The sequence below is a fragment of the Ipomoea triloba genome, chromosome 5, assembly GCF_003576645.1.
Source record: "Ipomoea triloba cultivar NCNSP0323 chromosome 5, ASM357664v1".
In the NCBI taxonomy this organism is placed as follows: domain Eukaryota; kingdom Viridiplantae; phylum Streptophyta; class Magnoliopsida; order Solanales; family Convolvulaceae; genus Ipomoea; species Ipomoea triloba.
The window spans coordinates 24,377,359-24,395,405 of record NC_044920.1 but is presented as its reverse complement, the minus strand read 5'-3'; the positions used below and the strand labels follow the sequence as shown (position 1 = coordinate 24,395,405).

Genomic DNA, 18,047 nt, shown 5'->3' with positions numbered 1-18,047 from the left:
ATTGGGGTGCTCCTTGCCCTCTGTTTCCCAAGCCCATCAAGCGCTAATCTTTTGATGTAGGCTCAATTGTTCATTAGGCACTTAATTAATCCCGGTATATAGCTTCTATAAACTAAAATATATTCGATATAAGTGATGGATTAAATTAATCTGAGTAGACCAAATCAAATACTCTGATAATAAACACAAGATACTGGGCTTGAGAAGACAAGATTTATATTAATGAAGAGTGTAATGAGATTACAAGTAGATTTGAGATGTAATTGAACACAATTTATAATGTCAAGACAACGTAATATTTATACAAGACATGGGCTAACAAACTCCCCTAAAGTCGTGATAGGCCACAAGATTAAATCCAGCTCACACAGTGGGCCTGCAAGACTAAGTTAAGGCTCCGGAGACTTGCTCCAGGTCTTGCACCCTGATTGCTCGGGCTATGCACTCTCAAATCACGGGTCCTTATTATTAGACCGTTTCAAATATCTCCAGAAAAAGAGTAGGATATTTTCAATCACAACTTAAATGGCAAAAGAAAGAAAATGAAAATGCAACTAGGACCAGAACGTCAGGTAATGGTCATGGTTGCTCCATCCATCTTCATCTTCATTCCCTGTGAAGCAGGAGCCAAGCTGAAGAAGACATGTAACGCACAGTGCAATGCAGTTATGGACCGGGAGGTGGGTGGGGGGGTTTAAACACAGTCAAGGCAAATTATGCTGTGGACCTGGGTCCAAAACTACGTCGTTTTTGTGTGTGTGTGTGTTTTTTTTTTAAGTAAACATATTGCTGAATATAGAGTTGTCCAAAAATGTGTGAATGTAGAGTATAGAAATCGTGAATGTAGATTTATGATTGTGTGAATGTAGAGTTACCCAAAAATGTGTGAATGTGGAGGTTTCAAATTGTGAATATGGAGTATAAAAATCGTGAATGTAGAGCTATGCATGTGTGAATCTCTAATAGAGTTAAGAAGTTCTAGCAACTTGTAACCCTGTAATGTGTGAATGTGGAGTTCTCAAGTTGTGAATGTGGAGTATAGGACCTGTGAATATAGAGTTTTGAATGTGTGAATGTGGAGTTTACAAATTGTGAATGTAGAGTATAGTGTATGTGAATGTAGAGTATAGTTACTAAACATATAATCCTGTAATGTGTGAATGTGGAGTTTACAAATTGTGAATGTAAAATATAATGTATGTGAATGTAGACCCAGGTCCACAGCATAAGAACCCCACAGTCAAAGTGTCAAACATCTGAATTCATTTTGAAGATGGGCCCAAATGGAGTTGGGCCATTGGGTAGCCCATTGAACTTGTGGCTGAGATGGAAGGCAATCCACCTGCTCTTCCCCACCACATGCTGCGCTGGCTGGCTGCCAGCGTTGACTCAGCTGTAATGAGTGGACTCGCCTGTTGCCACGACAGCTAATAAATTTTTTAGGGCAGGACAAAGCTTCTTCGTTCAAATCCCCTTTGTGTTTGAAGTTATTGCCATTGCAAGTGCAAGCGGTTGATGTTGATCTTTGAAATTTGTGCGTGTATCACGACAATATATATAAATGTAATAACTTGTGATGGGATTGTTCAGTAATTGTTGTATTAAATCATACTCCGTAGATAAAGTGTACATAGTATTCTTATAGAGGCATTTATAGCGCATGAGATAGTAATTAGATTATCTTAGAGAAGGTTAGATTGTTAGATATGATAGATACACGTGTTTGGTTAAATTTGAGATATACAATATAAACCTGTTTGATTTAACGGTTATTATATATATATATATGTGTGTGTATGTGCGCGCGCTAGTGTTTCCGTGAGTCTATAATGTTATATGAGTCTATATGGGCATATCTAGGTCATTGAATACTTGAGATCAATGACTTAGATCTGGTCAACTGTGTACTTCACTTGCACAATTGACCAGAGCCATTGATCTCAAGCATTTAATAGCACAGATTTGTCCACACAGACTCGGACTCATATAACAGGATAAACAGGGAAGAGATCAGGTGTGAAGGAGCTCCCAGGTGAACGATAGGGTGAAATCTAAGCCGTTATCAAATCCAGGCCAACTACTCAAATCAATGATTTTTTTTTTAATGCGCTCCCTGCTAACATGTATGCACTGTCTCAAACTGATGCACCTTAAAATATAAAACTAACCTTAAAATATAAAACCGCGCACCTTAACTTGTAATTGAAATAATATTTGTAACTTGTAATTGAAAACATTTTATTTATTTATTAGAAATTAAAATGGCAACATTTGTAAATAACCATAGTAATCTTAGATAACCTAAGAATCGTGAAATAATCACATCTCCTTCAAAATCTTATGCGATGGGTATGTTGCATTCTTTGAGGAATGCTATACCCCCTTAAGAAAGTAAGATAACATGAATTGAACATCGAATGTAAATTTTGAAATGTCACGTTCCTTTAGTTATATTGTATTACTTGAACCAAACACCCCCTAAGATTATTCTAAATAAAATGAAAGGTTTTGTTTATTCACAAAAATGCAAAATTTTGTCAACCCTAAGCCCTTCATGCCTAATTGTAGAAGAGTAAATTAGGATGACTCAACAACCTACTAAATAGTAAGGTAAGTTGTGACGCCTACAAGGAACCCACCACATTAGGTGAAACTTTCACAATTACTACTGTAAGGTTAGATTTTGCTGATTTATGATGTTGATGCTTCCAAAACCACGTAGGATAGACACCGGTTATCAAGTTTACGGGTGTAGCAGTGCAGAACGAAAGAAAGACCACTAAGTGGCAATGCACATCCAAACACGTATACTTTCAGCCTTGGATAAGCATGCTTGACCACTGAAAACTATTAGCAATAATAAGCATTTCTACATCAAATACATTTGTTGACATTGAAAGCTCACACAAACCTTTTTGAGGCCATTTCCATAATTAAAAAGCTTTTGAGCTAAAGAAAAAGACGTTTAATCTGCGTTTAAGGGGTTTAAATTGAAATTTTTTTGATAAATTTTTTTTTATTCCTTATTCTTACTCCTATATGCTTTTACATATTTTTATTTAAGAAAAAATGATTAAAAAAATCTCAAACTATATGTGAGACTTAAATAATAAAAAGTTTCAATAGACACTTCAACAGTTCAACTCATCAATTTGATGCAATTGAGTTGATTAACCAATTAACTTTAAATAATCAGTAAAAATGTGTTGATGCGACATTTTAATTCAAATAAATTAATTTAAAAATTTAAACAAAATGTTTCTTAGGGAAGCTAGCCACGGGTTTCCCGTTAGACGAAGAAGCCCTTCTTCATTCAAATATGGATAGAGAAGCACACAAAAATATATTTTCTTCTTTTTTTTAAAAAAATTGTTTGAAAAGACCTACCTCGTCAATGCATTTTATTGATTTCTACCTTGAGTTTACTAGCCAATTGACTTAATTACATCAATTTGACCATCTATTAGCTAAACCGCATCAATTTGACAAGTTAAAGTGTTCATTTTTATAATTTAAGAAGCTAAATTGTTTAACCTATAATTTGAGAGCTTAGCTATTTGATCTTCTCCTTTTTATTTATATTTATAGTGTATATATACCCGTATATTACTTTTAATTATAAAACTAGTAAACAATTTATATTTATTCAGAAAAAATACAAACATAGCCTATATTTCTTATATTTTATGTATTGATTTCCAACTGTTTATATATATATATATATATATATATATATATATATATATATATATATATATATATATATATATATATAATGTTATCTATTTTCCGTGCTACCTAGACCCCATCAAGGAAAACTCATAAGAATAGGTTCATACCAGGGCTCACACCGTCACACGTCTATTAATTGAAAAAAGTGTCCATTGAACTTTTACACTTTGTATAATTGAACCATTGAACCAAAAAAAATGCAATTGAACCATTAAATAAATAAAATTGTTCAAATAACATTTGTTCAAGTTACTTCTAAGTTTTTGGTAAAATATGATGTAATAATGTTAAATTATATATATAAATTATTTTAATTATTATTTAAGAAATTAAAAAAAAAATTCAGCCATAACCCTCCACCTTCTTCTGAATTTTTTTTTAAAATTATTATTTTTTCTTTAATTTTTAAAAATAATTAATTTATATATATAATTTAACATTATGACATTGTATTTAATGAAAACTTGAAAATAACATGTAAAAAAGTACTATTTATATCATTTGTAATTTTTAATAATCCAATTATACATTTTTTTTGTAAATAATTTAATTACACAAAGTGTAAAAGTTCAATAACCTATTTGACATTTTTTCTCCTTCTAATTTGATGTTGTGAAGAACGTTTCTCCAAGAGTGTGGGCAGCAGCGGTATGCCTTCGACATTAAAAACGGATTCCAAAAGCCAAAGCGATTGATAGGACAGGTCTGTAAAACAGAATCTGGGTCGGCGGGGCCCCCGCGGGTGGCCCCACCAGAATCACAGCCAGCCACAAGATAATACAGCCTTTTTGCAACCCGCTAATTCCGCAACACGTGTCAGCTCTGGATTCTCTTCCCACTCTCCCTTCCAACTTGCTCACTGCTACCACAAAGTCATAAAAAGCATAGCTGCAGGACTCGGTCACTCTTAAATATATACGTCTGAGAGTGTGTGTGTAGTCTTACGTGTGTGCGAGGAAACACTCAAAAACACAAAAACAATGTTGAAGGAAGAGAGCTGTGAGGTTTTGGATTTGGATGTTACCATTGGGAGCAGCAGCGGCAGTGGCAACAAGCAGAGCTGGGCTCGGGTCTGCGACATATGCCGTTCCGCGGCATGCAGCGTTTACTGCCGGGCCGACTTGGCGTACCTCTGCGGGGGCTGCGACGCCCGCGTGCATGCGGCCAACACCGTGGCGGGGCGACACGAGCGCGTGCTGGTGTGTGAGGCGTGCGAGAGCGCGCCTGCCACGGTCATATGTAAGGCGGATGCTGCTTCGCTTTGTGCAGCCTGTGACTCGGATATCCACTCCGCCAACCCGCTGGCACGCCGCCACCACCGCGTCCCGATTCTGCCCATTTCAGGCACTCTTTATGGGCCTCCCACTAGTAACCCCTGCAGGGAGAGTTCCATGATGGTTGGGCTGACGGGAGATGCCGCGGAGGACAATGGGTTCTTGACTCAGGATGCAGAGGAAACTACCATGGATGAAGATGAAGACGAGGCGGCTTCTTGGCTGCTGCTTAATCCTAATCCTAATCCCAATCCTAATCCCAATCCTGTCAAGAGCAACAACAGTACAAACATGTGTAAAGGAGGCAACAACAACAACAATAACGAGATGTCATGCGCAGTAGAGGTTGCGGATGCTTACTTGGACCTTGCTGAGTTTAGTTCATGCCATGACAACCTGTTTGATGACAAGTATAATAGCACAAATCAGCAGCAGAATTACTCTGTTCCTCAGAGGAATATGAGCTATGGAGGGGATAGCATCGTCCCCAATCACGGGAAAAATCAATTCCATTATACACAGGCACTGCAGCATAACCACCACCGCAATTTTCAGCTGCAAGGAATGGAATATGAGAATTTTAACACTGGATATGGTTATCCAGCGTCCATCAGTCACAGCGTAAGTTTTCTTCATCATATCCAATTGTCTCACTTCAGGTAAGACATTTTTTTTTCCATAAGGAATTTAAGATATCATTATATCAATATTCCAATAAAACCCAACGTCAAGATATTTCTACGAGATCATTTTAGTCATTCACTTGCTAGTCCTGTTTCTCATTCGGGAACCAAGGTATGCAACTTCCCCTAAAGACTAATTATGATTCTCAAATCTCAAGGAAATGGATCGCCTAACTGGTATATTTTGTGATTTTGGGTGACCAGGTCTCCATTTCTTCCATGGATGTTGGTGTTGTTCCAGAGTCTACCTTGAGTGATGTCTCAATCTCCCACTCAAGACCCCCGAAAGGAACAATTGACCTCTTCTCAGGTCCTCCAATTCAGATGCCTCAACAGCTTCAGCTTACTCAAATGGACAGGGAGGCCAGAGTTCTCAGGTACAGAGAGAAGAAGAAGACCCGCAAGTTTGAGAAGACAATCAGGTACGCCTCAAGAAAGGCCTATGCAGAAACCAGGCCAAGAATAAAAGGTCGATTTGCAAAGAGAACAGATGTAGATACCGAAGTTGATCAGATTTTCTATGCACCATTGATGGCAGAAAGTGGATACGGAATTGTTCCATCATTCTGAATCCAAAAACAGAGACACTTTTTAGAGTTACTTCAATTAGTGTATTCTTAAGCATAACTGGTTGTTTCAATAATGAGATAAGCCCATTAACTATTCCAGCTCTCGATCTTGTTGTAATTATTACCTGCATATATGAATATTCATTTAGTGACCTTTAAAGATCACCATACCAGTGAAAAGTAAAAATTATTTATAAACTCAAAAAGAAAAATGAAAAAAAACAAACAGACCTAAAGAGAAAGGCTAGGAAAAATAAAGATTGACTATGGAAACTTTTTCCTCAGAAAAGGATCAGAATTCAGCCAGAAGTAATGGAATAAGTAAAAAGGCAAACTGATAACAACCTTAGGCACTCAAAAAGCCATGTAGAACTTTTTGGGTGTGGCAATCTAATTGAAGCTCAGAACTGCTTTGTGCTTTCCATCAAGGTCCTCCTTTTGTCTGAACCTTGCTCTTTTTGAATGAAACACGGTGTTCATCAATAGCTGCTCTCTGGTCCTAAAGCACTCACTCAAAAACTATTTGGACCCAGATTCGTTTAGTATAGTGAATACTCCAACATGAGAGATAAGCAGAACAAATACCTATTGCCTGCAAAAAAGAGGAAAGCTCTGGTGGAGATATTTTCCCCAAAAAAAGAAAAAAAATTGGATATCATATCTACACACGGAAATACCTCTGACCTCCCTCAGACAATAACATAACAAGGAAAAATTACATGTATGCCAAGGTGATTCATATAGCTGTAAAAGTGTACAAGAGATGAAGATGTAAACCTGAACTCACAAATGGACAAAAACGAAAGTTATACTATTTTACCTATAAAGAGACAATAATGCTATTTCTTCAACACAACAATAATATAATCTTTGAAGGTCTGTTTAGCATTAAGATGTATTATTTTAAGTTCTTCAAACACAACAGCAATAAGAAAATAAGTCAAAAAGAAGGAAACTGCTGCCTCCACTCTGTTTACCTTAAGGACATACTTTAAACAAAAAGCACACAAATCCACTGCAGCAGTGTGTATTATTACAGGATTGTTCAATTTTTAAAACATATAAGAATACAATGAATTAGAAACCTGCGATAAAAATCGTACCTCTATGCAATGCTTCTATCTTAATTTCATTCATTTTATTCTGAGTGTGACCAGAATTAATAACATCTAGGGGCTAAACATGTAATTTGACTGTTCCACAGAACCCTGGGTTCTGGTGTCATTATACAATCAGAACATTTTTGGATTTATTGAATGATGTGTTTCAGCTTAACTAAAAGTTTAACCTTATAGTACTGATTCACTGTTATTATTTTATATTTATTATCAACATCCCCTTCTCATGTCGTGTGTGAGTTGAGTACTTGTTTATGGGCCAAAGATGGGGAAATATTTCGGGTAGCATAACCCAATGCCTTTGTATGCTCTCAAATACCTTATTGAATGACGCCTTCCATCTCAATCAGAAGTTTAAGTTGTTAGTGAGGTTCATATATATATCACCAACGGGTTTTAAACAAAAATATGAAAGCAATGGCAAAGGTATTATAAAGCAATTCTAGAGGTACTTTATGTTTTGGATAATGCCCATGATAGACTTAGACCTTTGTTTCCTACTGCAACAAGCAGACATCAAATTAAACTTTATGATATAGCAGAATAAAGCCATACCTCAACAGCTCAAGAAAACACCATTGAATACAATTTATTATTCTTTTTCCCAGTCAGACATTTGTAGCTTCTATAGTTGATTAGTTGTGCAACAGCATAGCTGATTGACTTTGAAAGAATAAAGGCTAAATTGTTGTTTTCATTAGAGAATAAAAGTAATTTACAGGTGTGGGCAAGCAGCCAAGCAGAACTGAATAGCTGGTGATATAGTTATTCTTGATGAGTAATAACTAATAACTGATAAAATAGTTAAACAAGAAGGTTTAGTGTTATTAAAAAATGCAAAATAGTTGTACCAAAAAGTTTTCATTCCAGACCACCTATCAGCTATTAGTTTAGGAATCCTTTTCCTTTGTCCAAACTTAGATGAAAAAATGAAAAGAATGACAGGAGAAAAAGATTAAGGATGGTTAAAAAAAATCTTATCACCTTCAGTTCCAAGAAAAGGAAAACAATTAACTAAAAGCAAGCTACAGAATTCCTTTGGCAGAAAACCATACTCTACTAAATTAGTTTAGGAATCCTTTGTGGTTCACTTATTAAGATTTGAAATTAAAATAAATCATGCAGAATGGAACAGAGATATCTTTAAATGGCCTCAAAATGGTAAATTATCAGGATGATACATCAAACTAAGCAAATGAGTGTACCTTAGAGTATTGCAATTTAGTTTAAGATGCAAATTTGTAAAGAAAAAAAAAAAATTATATGGTAACTCCTAGCTTAGCAAAGAATACATAAAAGCTGGGGTGGAGGTAAAAATTTTGTGGCTAAGATATGTTACGAAAACATTGCTAAGTTGTTTACTTTTCAATGCTTCCTGATCCTATAGTACTTTAAGTATCCAATTCTGCTCTGTTGTTGGCTCAACACATGAACTTTTTCCACTTTAGAAGTTCTCAAGAACACTCACCATTGTGTCACCCGTGTTATTTAACACTCAAAAGAATCAATGGCTGATATAGACAGATTGTTTGAGATATTTCTCATCCAAACACTTACCCATCTGAAAGAGGTGGGAATCTATAAAAATCTCACATTATTAAAGATGGAATATTTAACTGTACTAGCCAGCTCCAGAGGAACTTTACAAGCTTATCCTTTCTCTGAATCACATCTCCAGTTCTCCATAAAATATGTTTCAAAAATTTTAGAAAATAATCGTTCTTTTGGTTTGATTTAGCATGCATCGAAGGTTAACAATAGGGTGAATTAAACCCAGTTTAAAGAAATTTGATGTAACTGAAGAATATCACACTTTCTAATTTTCAAAGGACTTACCTCAGAATGGAAAAAATAAAGATTAAGTTGAAAAGTTGAGGCTCCTGTTAAGTTGAAAATTTGAGGCTCCAAAGCCTGAATGCCTGATACTTGGTATATTGCATACATGTAACCAAAGAGGTCCCTCCTAATCCAAAGGCAATAAAAGTATCTATTTCTGCTCTGCCATTTGTTGACTCTTCACACTTTCTTGCTCCATCAAACAAACATAACCATGAGAGCAATCTCAGTATTGAGTCACTGGTATTCCAAAACCAGAAGCTATAGTGGAACAGAATTTCAAAAATACTTACTACCAAATTGAATGGTTTGGGAGAGATGATTATCAAAAAGGTCAAACCACAGTGTGCTGACTTTACCACTCAATAATAGAAAATGCAATCTCATTCCTCCCTTTCAACCATTGTGACTTAGTAAATTGTTTCAATAGAAGAGTTTATTTCATTCCAACGATTAATGCTGAAAGGTGAACTAAACAATATTGACACATAACTTAAATGTTAAGATCACACCATTTTCTTTAAACTTTCTTTTTCAAATGGGACTTTTAGGGGAGAAGTCCTAAGAGGAAAGTTAAGCATAAAGAAAAATACTTGTGGCTCCAAAGCACGATACCTGGTTTCAGCCATTAATACTGACAAAGAATGGATCAAACCTTTTCACACATGAGGCATCCGTGATCCTTTGAAACTTTATGTATATGTTTCTGCTTTGCTATTCAATGAACATTAATACTTTTCTCCACCTAGTTGCATCCTGACAAGGATTCTTCTCACCATGTCCTTGTTATATTAAGGCTGGCAAAACGTAAAACATTAATAAATAAATAAATAAATAAGCATGACTTTGAAGATATGTACATCAACCTTTGCCATGAATTAGAAACAAATGGAAATCTGTTAAAAACAAAATTCCTAGATATGCACCCTGCAAAAAATAATGTGCAGCAATAGTATTGAGGCAACTTGAGGTCAAAAATAAGGCCAGATGAAATGCAAAATTAAGAATCAGTCCTTGAAGGAGATGTAGAGCAGTACACTAATGGATGGACTCAAATAATAACTGTTCTATATTTTTCTTTTTTAATTTTCTTCTTCTCCATTTTTGAGGATAGGGAAAAAGTTAAACCATTAAAGGAAGGAACTATATTCTTTACAAAAAGCACACTGCCTAGTTAAACCAAGGGATATGTAAAATTAATAGCCATGAAAGAAACATAAGAATCTTTTCATTTTAGTGCAACTTCAACAAAGAAAGGTCAAAATCACTTCAAGTGACTGTATCAACCACTACTTTAGTGCTCATGAGGCCATCTAAAGTTCATGCCTTTTGACACCAAGAACTAATGCCTAATAGCACGTATACAAGTAGACAAAAAACTAACTCGTGACTCTTCTTCAATTTGTAGCCTCAGATTCTAGTTTGATCACCAGTATACACCACAGATATTATTCCTTATAGCAGAATAATGGCAGAAAATTTTTCAAAACAAGAAAAAGAAAATAAAGAAAGAAATATAAGGTTCCATGATTACTCTTCTGAGTTTATTTAAGTAATGGCTATATATTCATACTTGAGAGTTAAAGGCTAAAGACACTGGATATTCAGCAGTGTATTGAAGATTAGAGAGATTGGATACTCCACAGTCTATTTAAGGTTAGTAAGTCAATCTCAAATCTTTGTGGTTGTGTCTACAGTATACAGCTTAGAAGCCTCAAACCACACTTTATTACAATGAAAAATTCAATATGATTCAAAAGCCTTTTTCAAAAGTGTAGATAGCTGAACTGACTTTATAAACAATCTAGTGTAGAAGGAATAAAGTTCAAATTCAGGGCCTCTGATTCATAGATGTTAAAATCCTCATAGATAACTCAAAAGCTGAAAGAGTCCCAATAACTAGTAACTAATGTTTCAGTGATTAGCATCTTAAGAATTGAGTTTAAGTAGTAAATGTTTCTCGTGGCTGGAGAAGTGCTTCCAGATCTAGGAAAGCTTTTGTATAAATGATTGCATTTTATGCATTAAGCCAACATTATAAGAGCATAATTAAATTTTCACAAAAGCGCTAATCACACAAGATAATGCTCTCTAGAAATAAAGTACAAGTGATATATATATATATATATATATATATATATATATTCACTCAATATCCAATGGCAATATTTCGAATTGGAGCAGAAAGACATGATTCCCCAATTTGCAAGAGAGTTGTTAACAATTTTGTATTACTATATGGGCCCAAATGAGAATCTTCATTGCCTATTCAGCAGCACATCATACTCAAACTCAATATTTTAGCCATGAATCCTTAAAATGCATAGGGATCATTCAACAATGAAAAAAGTTCCTCACTATCCCTACTATCCAGTTTGGAAATTTTCAGCTAACCAGCACCTCAATAGTTCTCAGGTGTAATTCCAAATCACTAATCATCAGTAAGGCCTCAAATTAAAAAGCTACAACAGAATTTCATACATTATCATCCATCGGAATTGCTATCAACTATATCTACTAAAAACGCCAATGCACTTCAAATAACCAAAACTAAATATAACGAAGACTGCAAATTATGCTCTATGGTATACCGATTATGAGCATCATTCGTATGCAAGCAATTAAATAGCAATAGTCGAAAGTAAATTTAGGATTAAAGTTTGCAGGCGATAAAATACCGGTGACGGCGGGATGGTTGCGGTTGCACGCAGGCAACGGTGTGTTTCCGGTGGCCGGCTGCGGCTGCGGTTTTGCATGGCGACTTTCAAACGTCTTACCATGTCGCTCCACGTGTCTGTAAAACGGTTGAGCAAAAGAGATGATGACATCAACGCGGCTGTTCACTTGTCATCTTGTCTCGTCAGATCGTTTTCTCAGGGCTTGAAAGGCATTGGGCCGGATTCTTTGATGCCCAATAGGCCGGTCCAATGCTATCTATCGGCCTTGGGCGTAGCTTCTGGACCCACAAATTCCCAAGCTAGGCCCATGAAATTAGGATACAAATATCTAAAACTTTTGCTATTAAGAAATAGGCAAAATGGCAAATTGTATTAAAAAAAAAAAAAAAAAGGCAAATTTTGATTATGATTTATGTAGCATATCATAAAGTAAAAGTATAATTTCAGAATCAATACCATCTTTACTGTGGCTCAATCTCATGACATCTCATATAGGAGAGTCACTACATGTCATTTGAGCACAAGGTGCTTGACAATTTGGCAATATATGTTACTATATGAGTTCTTTTTTTTTTTGTTTCATTTTTCACATGCACTAGTTTCGTTATAGTAACACTAAAGTATAATTTAAATTCTACCACAGTTTTAGTTGACATTATATGTTATTGCATGATCTCTATTTTTTTGTTTCATTTTCCACACACACTAGTGACACTAGTTTTATTTTAGCAATACTAAAATATCATTTTAACTCTACTATAGTTTCATTTGATAATCGTATTGAACCATGGTCCACTGTATAACAACTATACGAGATAATGGGATATTTCAACACTATATATACTTAGTAATTATATACTCCCTCTGTCCCATTTTACCTGTCCTATTTACTATTCATTGGTCAAATCAACTTTTTGTTTATTGCTTTTTTTATAGCAATTTTTTATTATTTTTAAATTTAATTTTTTGTGTTTAATAGTACTTTTAATGTAGTTTCTAAATATATAAATTTTATATATTAATGATAAACTTAATATTACGAAAAATTAGATTAAAAATAACTTCAGTCAAGCCTCGTTAAACGAATCAGACATCCAAAATGGGACGGAGGTAGTACTATTTATTTTTAGTATTTTAAAGCTCATTTTTATGTATTAGAAGTTCATGTTTTAAAGATTCATTTTTCAGTATATTAATTAAAAATGAATCAAATAATACATTAAAATAAACGTTCACTAGACTACTAACTTTTTTACTTGTTGTAAGCTTGTAACGCACCGTAACTTCATAAAAAAAATTAAGAATAATTTTATTTTTTTTACATGTCAACTTGTAAGATTATCTCTTTCAAGGACAAGGATAGCATAAGACTATAAGAGGTTAAAAGTTCAATAAATTTTGAGAGTAATGAATAAGGGTTTCACAAGTTGCCCATACATGCCCATGCCCAATTCAGACTTGATTAGATCCATCAAAGCGGGCATGACCACGATTCTGTTTGGTTGAACTGAACCGTATCTATTGCTGGAATCGAATAAAAATCAGGGTCCTGTTATAGTTTAGTCGATTTAGAAATCGGGAACCATCGTCCGATCCATTCACAACCGAACGTGGGCATGAATAAATTTACCGCTCTACTCTCCAGACCATAGTTTTGACTTTTGAAGAATTGATTTCTGATACATGAACTAAGAGCATCCTTATTAATGGAGTTTTTTCATAATTATTGATGAGTTTTTGTAAATGTGATTAGGAAAAAGAAAGTGAGGGGGGAAGAAAAAAAAATCAAAATTTCTAAACAATAAAAAAAAGAGTTAATTTCATTTTTGGTCCTATATTTATAAGTGGCAATCCACTTTTAGTCCTTTTTATTAGAACATCCACTTTTAGTCTTAGTATTATTGTGACATGACAATTTTTGGTACTTTATAAACAAATCAATTTAAATATCGTTTAATACAATGACATTTCGTTATTCAATTATGAATGTTTTCAAAAAAAAAAACATAAAAAATATAGCGGTTTAACATACTTTGTATATAAAAGATTGAAATGTCTTTGTATTTAACGATATTTCAACGATTTTGTTGATGAAGGACTAAAATTGGTCATGCCACAATAATACTAGGATCAAATGAAGATGTTTTAATAAAAAAGGACTAAAAGTGAATTGTCACCTATAAATCTAAGACAAAAAATGGAATCAACTCCAAAAAAAATTTAAAAATAAATGCTGCCCACGCGCCCGCTAGGCGCATTAAGTTGTGCCTCACGGGAGGCTGTGTGAGTGTGTTTGGAATGCTAAAGGACATCATTGCTGTTCCAAAAATAAGGTCTTTACAGACTGATCTCATTTTTTCTCTTTTCATTTTTCTCCCTTCCATATCAAAAATTACTATTTCAATATCCATTAAATATGCACAGAAGCTCTAAGCAATATAATGCCAGATGTCAAAAACTGGAGTCAGAATCAGAGTCACATGATGCGTGGTTTTACGGTCAAAACTTCTGTAGCCTATGAAACACTTCTGTCAACTTGGGCATCAGGTTTTCTCTTGATCTTTCTGGCCAGCCAATAACTCTTTAAACTTTGAGTTTGCATGCAGAAAATGGAGGAGAAGAGTCAAGACGTTGTGATCTAGTGACATCTGATTGTACTCGCATATGAAAGGGGTGGTTTAGAGCACAGTGGAAACAATAACAATTCGAAGAAAGTATTTATAAACATTGTATCAAAGTCCACAATACTAAAAGAAAAATGGAGGAGAAGAGAATAGGCATCGTTGGAGCCGGAATCAGCGGGCTGTTAGCGTGCAAACACGCCATGGAAAAGGGCTTCACCCCGACAATCTTCGAGGCCAGGGACGGCGTCGTCGGCGGCGTCTGGTCGGAGACCATTGCTTCAACCCGCCTACAAACTCCCAAAGATCACTACAGCTTCTCAGATTTCCCGTGGCCTGATTCCGTCACCGACATCTTCCCCGACCACACCCAGGTTTCGGACTACATTGTCTCCTACGCCGTCCGCTACAACATCCTTCCTCAAATCAGGTTTAATTCCAAGGTGGTTAGCGTCCACTATCAGCCTGCTAATGAAGAAAAGGCGGCATTCTCTTGTAATGGCAAATGGAGTGTTGTTGTGCAGAATCTGAAGCACCCAGAGAACCCAAATGAGGTTTATGAGTTTGATTTTGTAGTTCTGTGCATTGGGAAGTTTAGTGGTGTGCCAAGAATCCCTCGGTTTGCTATGAACAAGGGACCGGAGGTGTTTGATGGCAAGGTTATACACTCCATGGATTATGCTGCCATGGGCAATTTTCGTGCAGCTGAGTTCATCAAGAACAAGAGAGTTACAGTGGTTGGGTTCCAGAAATCTGCAGTGGATATTGCCACAGAAATTGCTAGACTAAATGGTATATATATGCTTCAATTCCTCTAATATATACTCTGCATATATGAATTTAATGATACCTTTGTTTTTTTTTTTTTTAGTACTACTGACTCTGTTACAATGTAAACTGATAGAGACACAGCACATTTAATTATTATTTAGGAAAAATAATATTTTTGACCCTGAATTGTTTCGCTTTTGAAAATTTGATCCCTGTTAATTAAACATATTTAGTCTTTCAATTGTCGATTATGTTGCACTTTTCCTTGATGTTATATAATTACTAAACTCCGTTAGCAACCTTTTGCTTTTATGCGTCATTTAGAATCAATATCCATGATTAAAGTTTGGTTCTTTCAATGTGAATGACATTTTTAATGGTGAATATTGATTATAAATGATAAAAATAATTTCATATGTTCATAAAAATAATTTCATATGTTGATAAAATTTGATAATTATATAACAAACATGAATTAAAAGTGCAACATTATGAACAATTAAGGGACTAAATTTGTTTAAATTAACTTACCTGGACCAAAATTTTAAAAGTGAAATAATTTAGGGACCGAGAGAGTTGTTTTACCTTATTATTTATATATATTATGCTCAACAATATGATCAGAACAGTCTATGATTAAGATTTGTGCTTCTAGGGACAAGATTTCCTTGTACACTCCTACATAGGACAGTACATTGGACAGTTCCAGAGGCACTTGTGAAACTGTTGTTTACCAATCTGAATAGATTTTCAGAGTTTCTGATCCATAAGCCCCAGGAAAGCTTCTTCATTTGGCTATTGGCACTTCTTGCTTCACCCCTGGTAATATATATTTGTACTTATATTATCATTCACAGTATCAATCCGTGGATAGCACACATTCAAAGCAGATAATTGTATAGGAAAAGTGTGATTTTAACCCTTCAATTATTATCTTTTAATTGTTTTAGCACCGACAAAGTGTAATAATAGTCCTAACTATATTGATGATCTATCCTTGCATCTGCTTTCAGCTATGGGTGTTTTCTAAGGCTGTGGAGAGTTATCTGAAATGGATTTACCCATTAAAGAAGCACAACATGGTTCCGGATCATGGATTCCTCGAGCAGATATCCTCGTGCAAATTCACAGTTCTGCCAGCAGATTTCTACAGCAAGGTTGCAGAAGGTAACATCGTGCTAAAGCAATCAAGAACATTTAGCTTCTGCAAAACAGGCCTGATTTTACAGGATGATGATGATGCTTCGCCTCTCGAGACAGATGTTGTTATCTTTGCAACGGGGTACGAGAGTGATGAGAAACTCTGCAGTATCTTCGCCTCGAATCACTTCAAGAATCGCATTACTGGCTCATCAGCTCCCCTCTACAGGTAAGAAAACACCCATACTGCATATTCAACGGGTCATTTGAATTGACAAGTGTTGATCTAACCGAATTTAATCCTTGAAATGCGTTAAGAGCCTACATTTGAAAAATAAGAGCAAAACATATGTGTTTATAAGGCTATGAGTTAGACCAGCTAATTGTTTAGATTCAGTCTTTTAGTGTGGGTGGTTTGGTCCATCTTGATTATAACATAGTATCAGAGCTAGACTAGCTACTTGATTGGATTCAGTCTTTTAGTGTGTGCAATGTAGGGGGTGCATTGATCCACACATACCGCAACTGGCCATTCTCGGGTACTCAGAGAGCCCTGCAATACTGCACACCACAGAAATGCAGAGCAAATGGCTGGCGCATTTCCTTGCAGGGCGATTCGGGTTGCCTAAAGTGAGTGAAATGGAAGAAGATTCGAGGGGATGGGAAAAATGTCTGCAAAAGTATGCTGGCAGACACTACAAGAGAGCTTGTGCCAGTGTTCTGCTGCAGATTCACTGCAATGATCAGCTCTGCAAAGATATGAATTGTAATCCCAGAAGAAAGAATGGGTTTTTCTCTGAGATGTTTTGCCCTTACAGCCCTGTTGATTACAGAATTTAGAACAGTTTCATAAAATTTGTGTTTGTGTGCTATACATCTGTGTTATCAAAGACTTTCAGGATGTTTTACTAATGCATGCAGTAGTTTACAGTAAGTAGTCATTTGTCTGGTGAAGCTCATGGACCAACATACAAATTCTTAGTTGAGCTTGCCGGATTCGGTTTTATTGTGTATGTCTCATATTATTGGAAGATGATAGGGGCGAGGGATAGTTAAATTCAACTCGAGAGAAATAGGCACTGAAAGCCGCAAAGCGCAAGCAGTTGTCAAAATATTATATTGGTAATTTTGTAAATGTATCATGGGTTCCTTATAATTATCATCATCTACTGAATTACGTATACTACGGGCCTCACTAAGCCTCGAATCCGCACCCTCTCTATGGGAGTACAACCTGTGTTACTAGACCACAAGGTCTTGCACAGTTTGGTTGATGAAAGTCAAGAAAAAGAAATGAGAATGAGAATTTTCGTTCTAGATTATAGGGGTTGATGAAAGCCAAGGAAAAAAAATGAGAACAATAAGTCAACAATTTTCATTCCGGTGATTATAGAAAAAATATTGTGTCTTTTGATGATTGTCATAAAAGAAATCTATTCATAAATAATTAAAAATTAAAAATATATTTTATTTATAATGTAAGGACAAAAAAAGCAAATTAATTTTTTTTGCAGAGATTAACAGTATATGCTACATGAAATGCTGCAAATATCCACTAGTGATATTTGGATTTGGAGCATGAAGACATGATTCCCCAATATGCAAGAAGGTGCGTACTTTAATTT

The 18,047-nt window shown here is 35.3% G+C and overlaps 2 protein-coding genes and 1 long non-coding RNA gene across 4 annotated transcripts; 2 read left to right on the top strand and 1 right to left on the bottom strand.

Annotated features, from left to right (window-relative positions):
* Positions 1-4,681: 4,681 nt before the first annotated feature.
* On the top strand, positions 4,682-6,412 carry LOC116019803 (zinc finger protein CONSTANS-LIKE 2-like). The gene is made up of 2 exons (XM_031260138.1): positions 4,682-5,627; positions 5,894-6,412. The coding sequence occupies exons 1-2, from the start codon at positions 4,713-4,715 to the stop codon at positions 6,257-6,259; spliced, it is 1,281 nt and encodes a 426-aa protein (XP_031115998.1). The 5' UTR covers positions 4,682-4,712; the 3' UTR covers positions 6,260-6,412.
* On the bottom strand, positions 5,130-12,017 carry LOC116019804. Of its 2 annotated transcripts, none has more exons than XR_004098765.1 (5): positions 11,891-12,017; positions 9,213-10,009; positions 6,604-6,850; positions 5,367-6,383; positions 5,130-5,271 (listed from the first exon to the last, which is right to left on the bottom strand). It is a non-coding gene; the product is annotated as an uncharacterized LOC116019804 (long non-coding RNA). The 2 variants fall into 2 exon arrangements; XR_004098766.1 differs by having other exon boundaries at positions 9,868-10,009; positions 11,891-12,013.
* Positions 12,018-14,648: 2,631 nt separating this feature from the next.
* LOC116020449 (probable flavin-containing monooxygenase 1) lies at positions 14,649-17,262 on the top strand. The gene is made up of 4 exons (XM_031260923.1): positions 14,649-15,303; positions 15,938-16,104; positions 16,296-16,651; positions 16,920-17,262. The coding sequence occupies exons 1-4, from the start codon at positions 14,649-14,651 to the stop codon at positions 17,260-17,262; spliced, it is 1,521 nt and encodes a 506-aa protein (XP_031116783.1).
* The last annotated feature ends 785 nt before the right edge of the window (positions 17,263-18,047 follow it).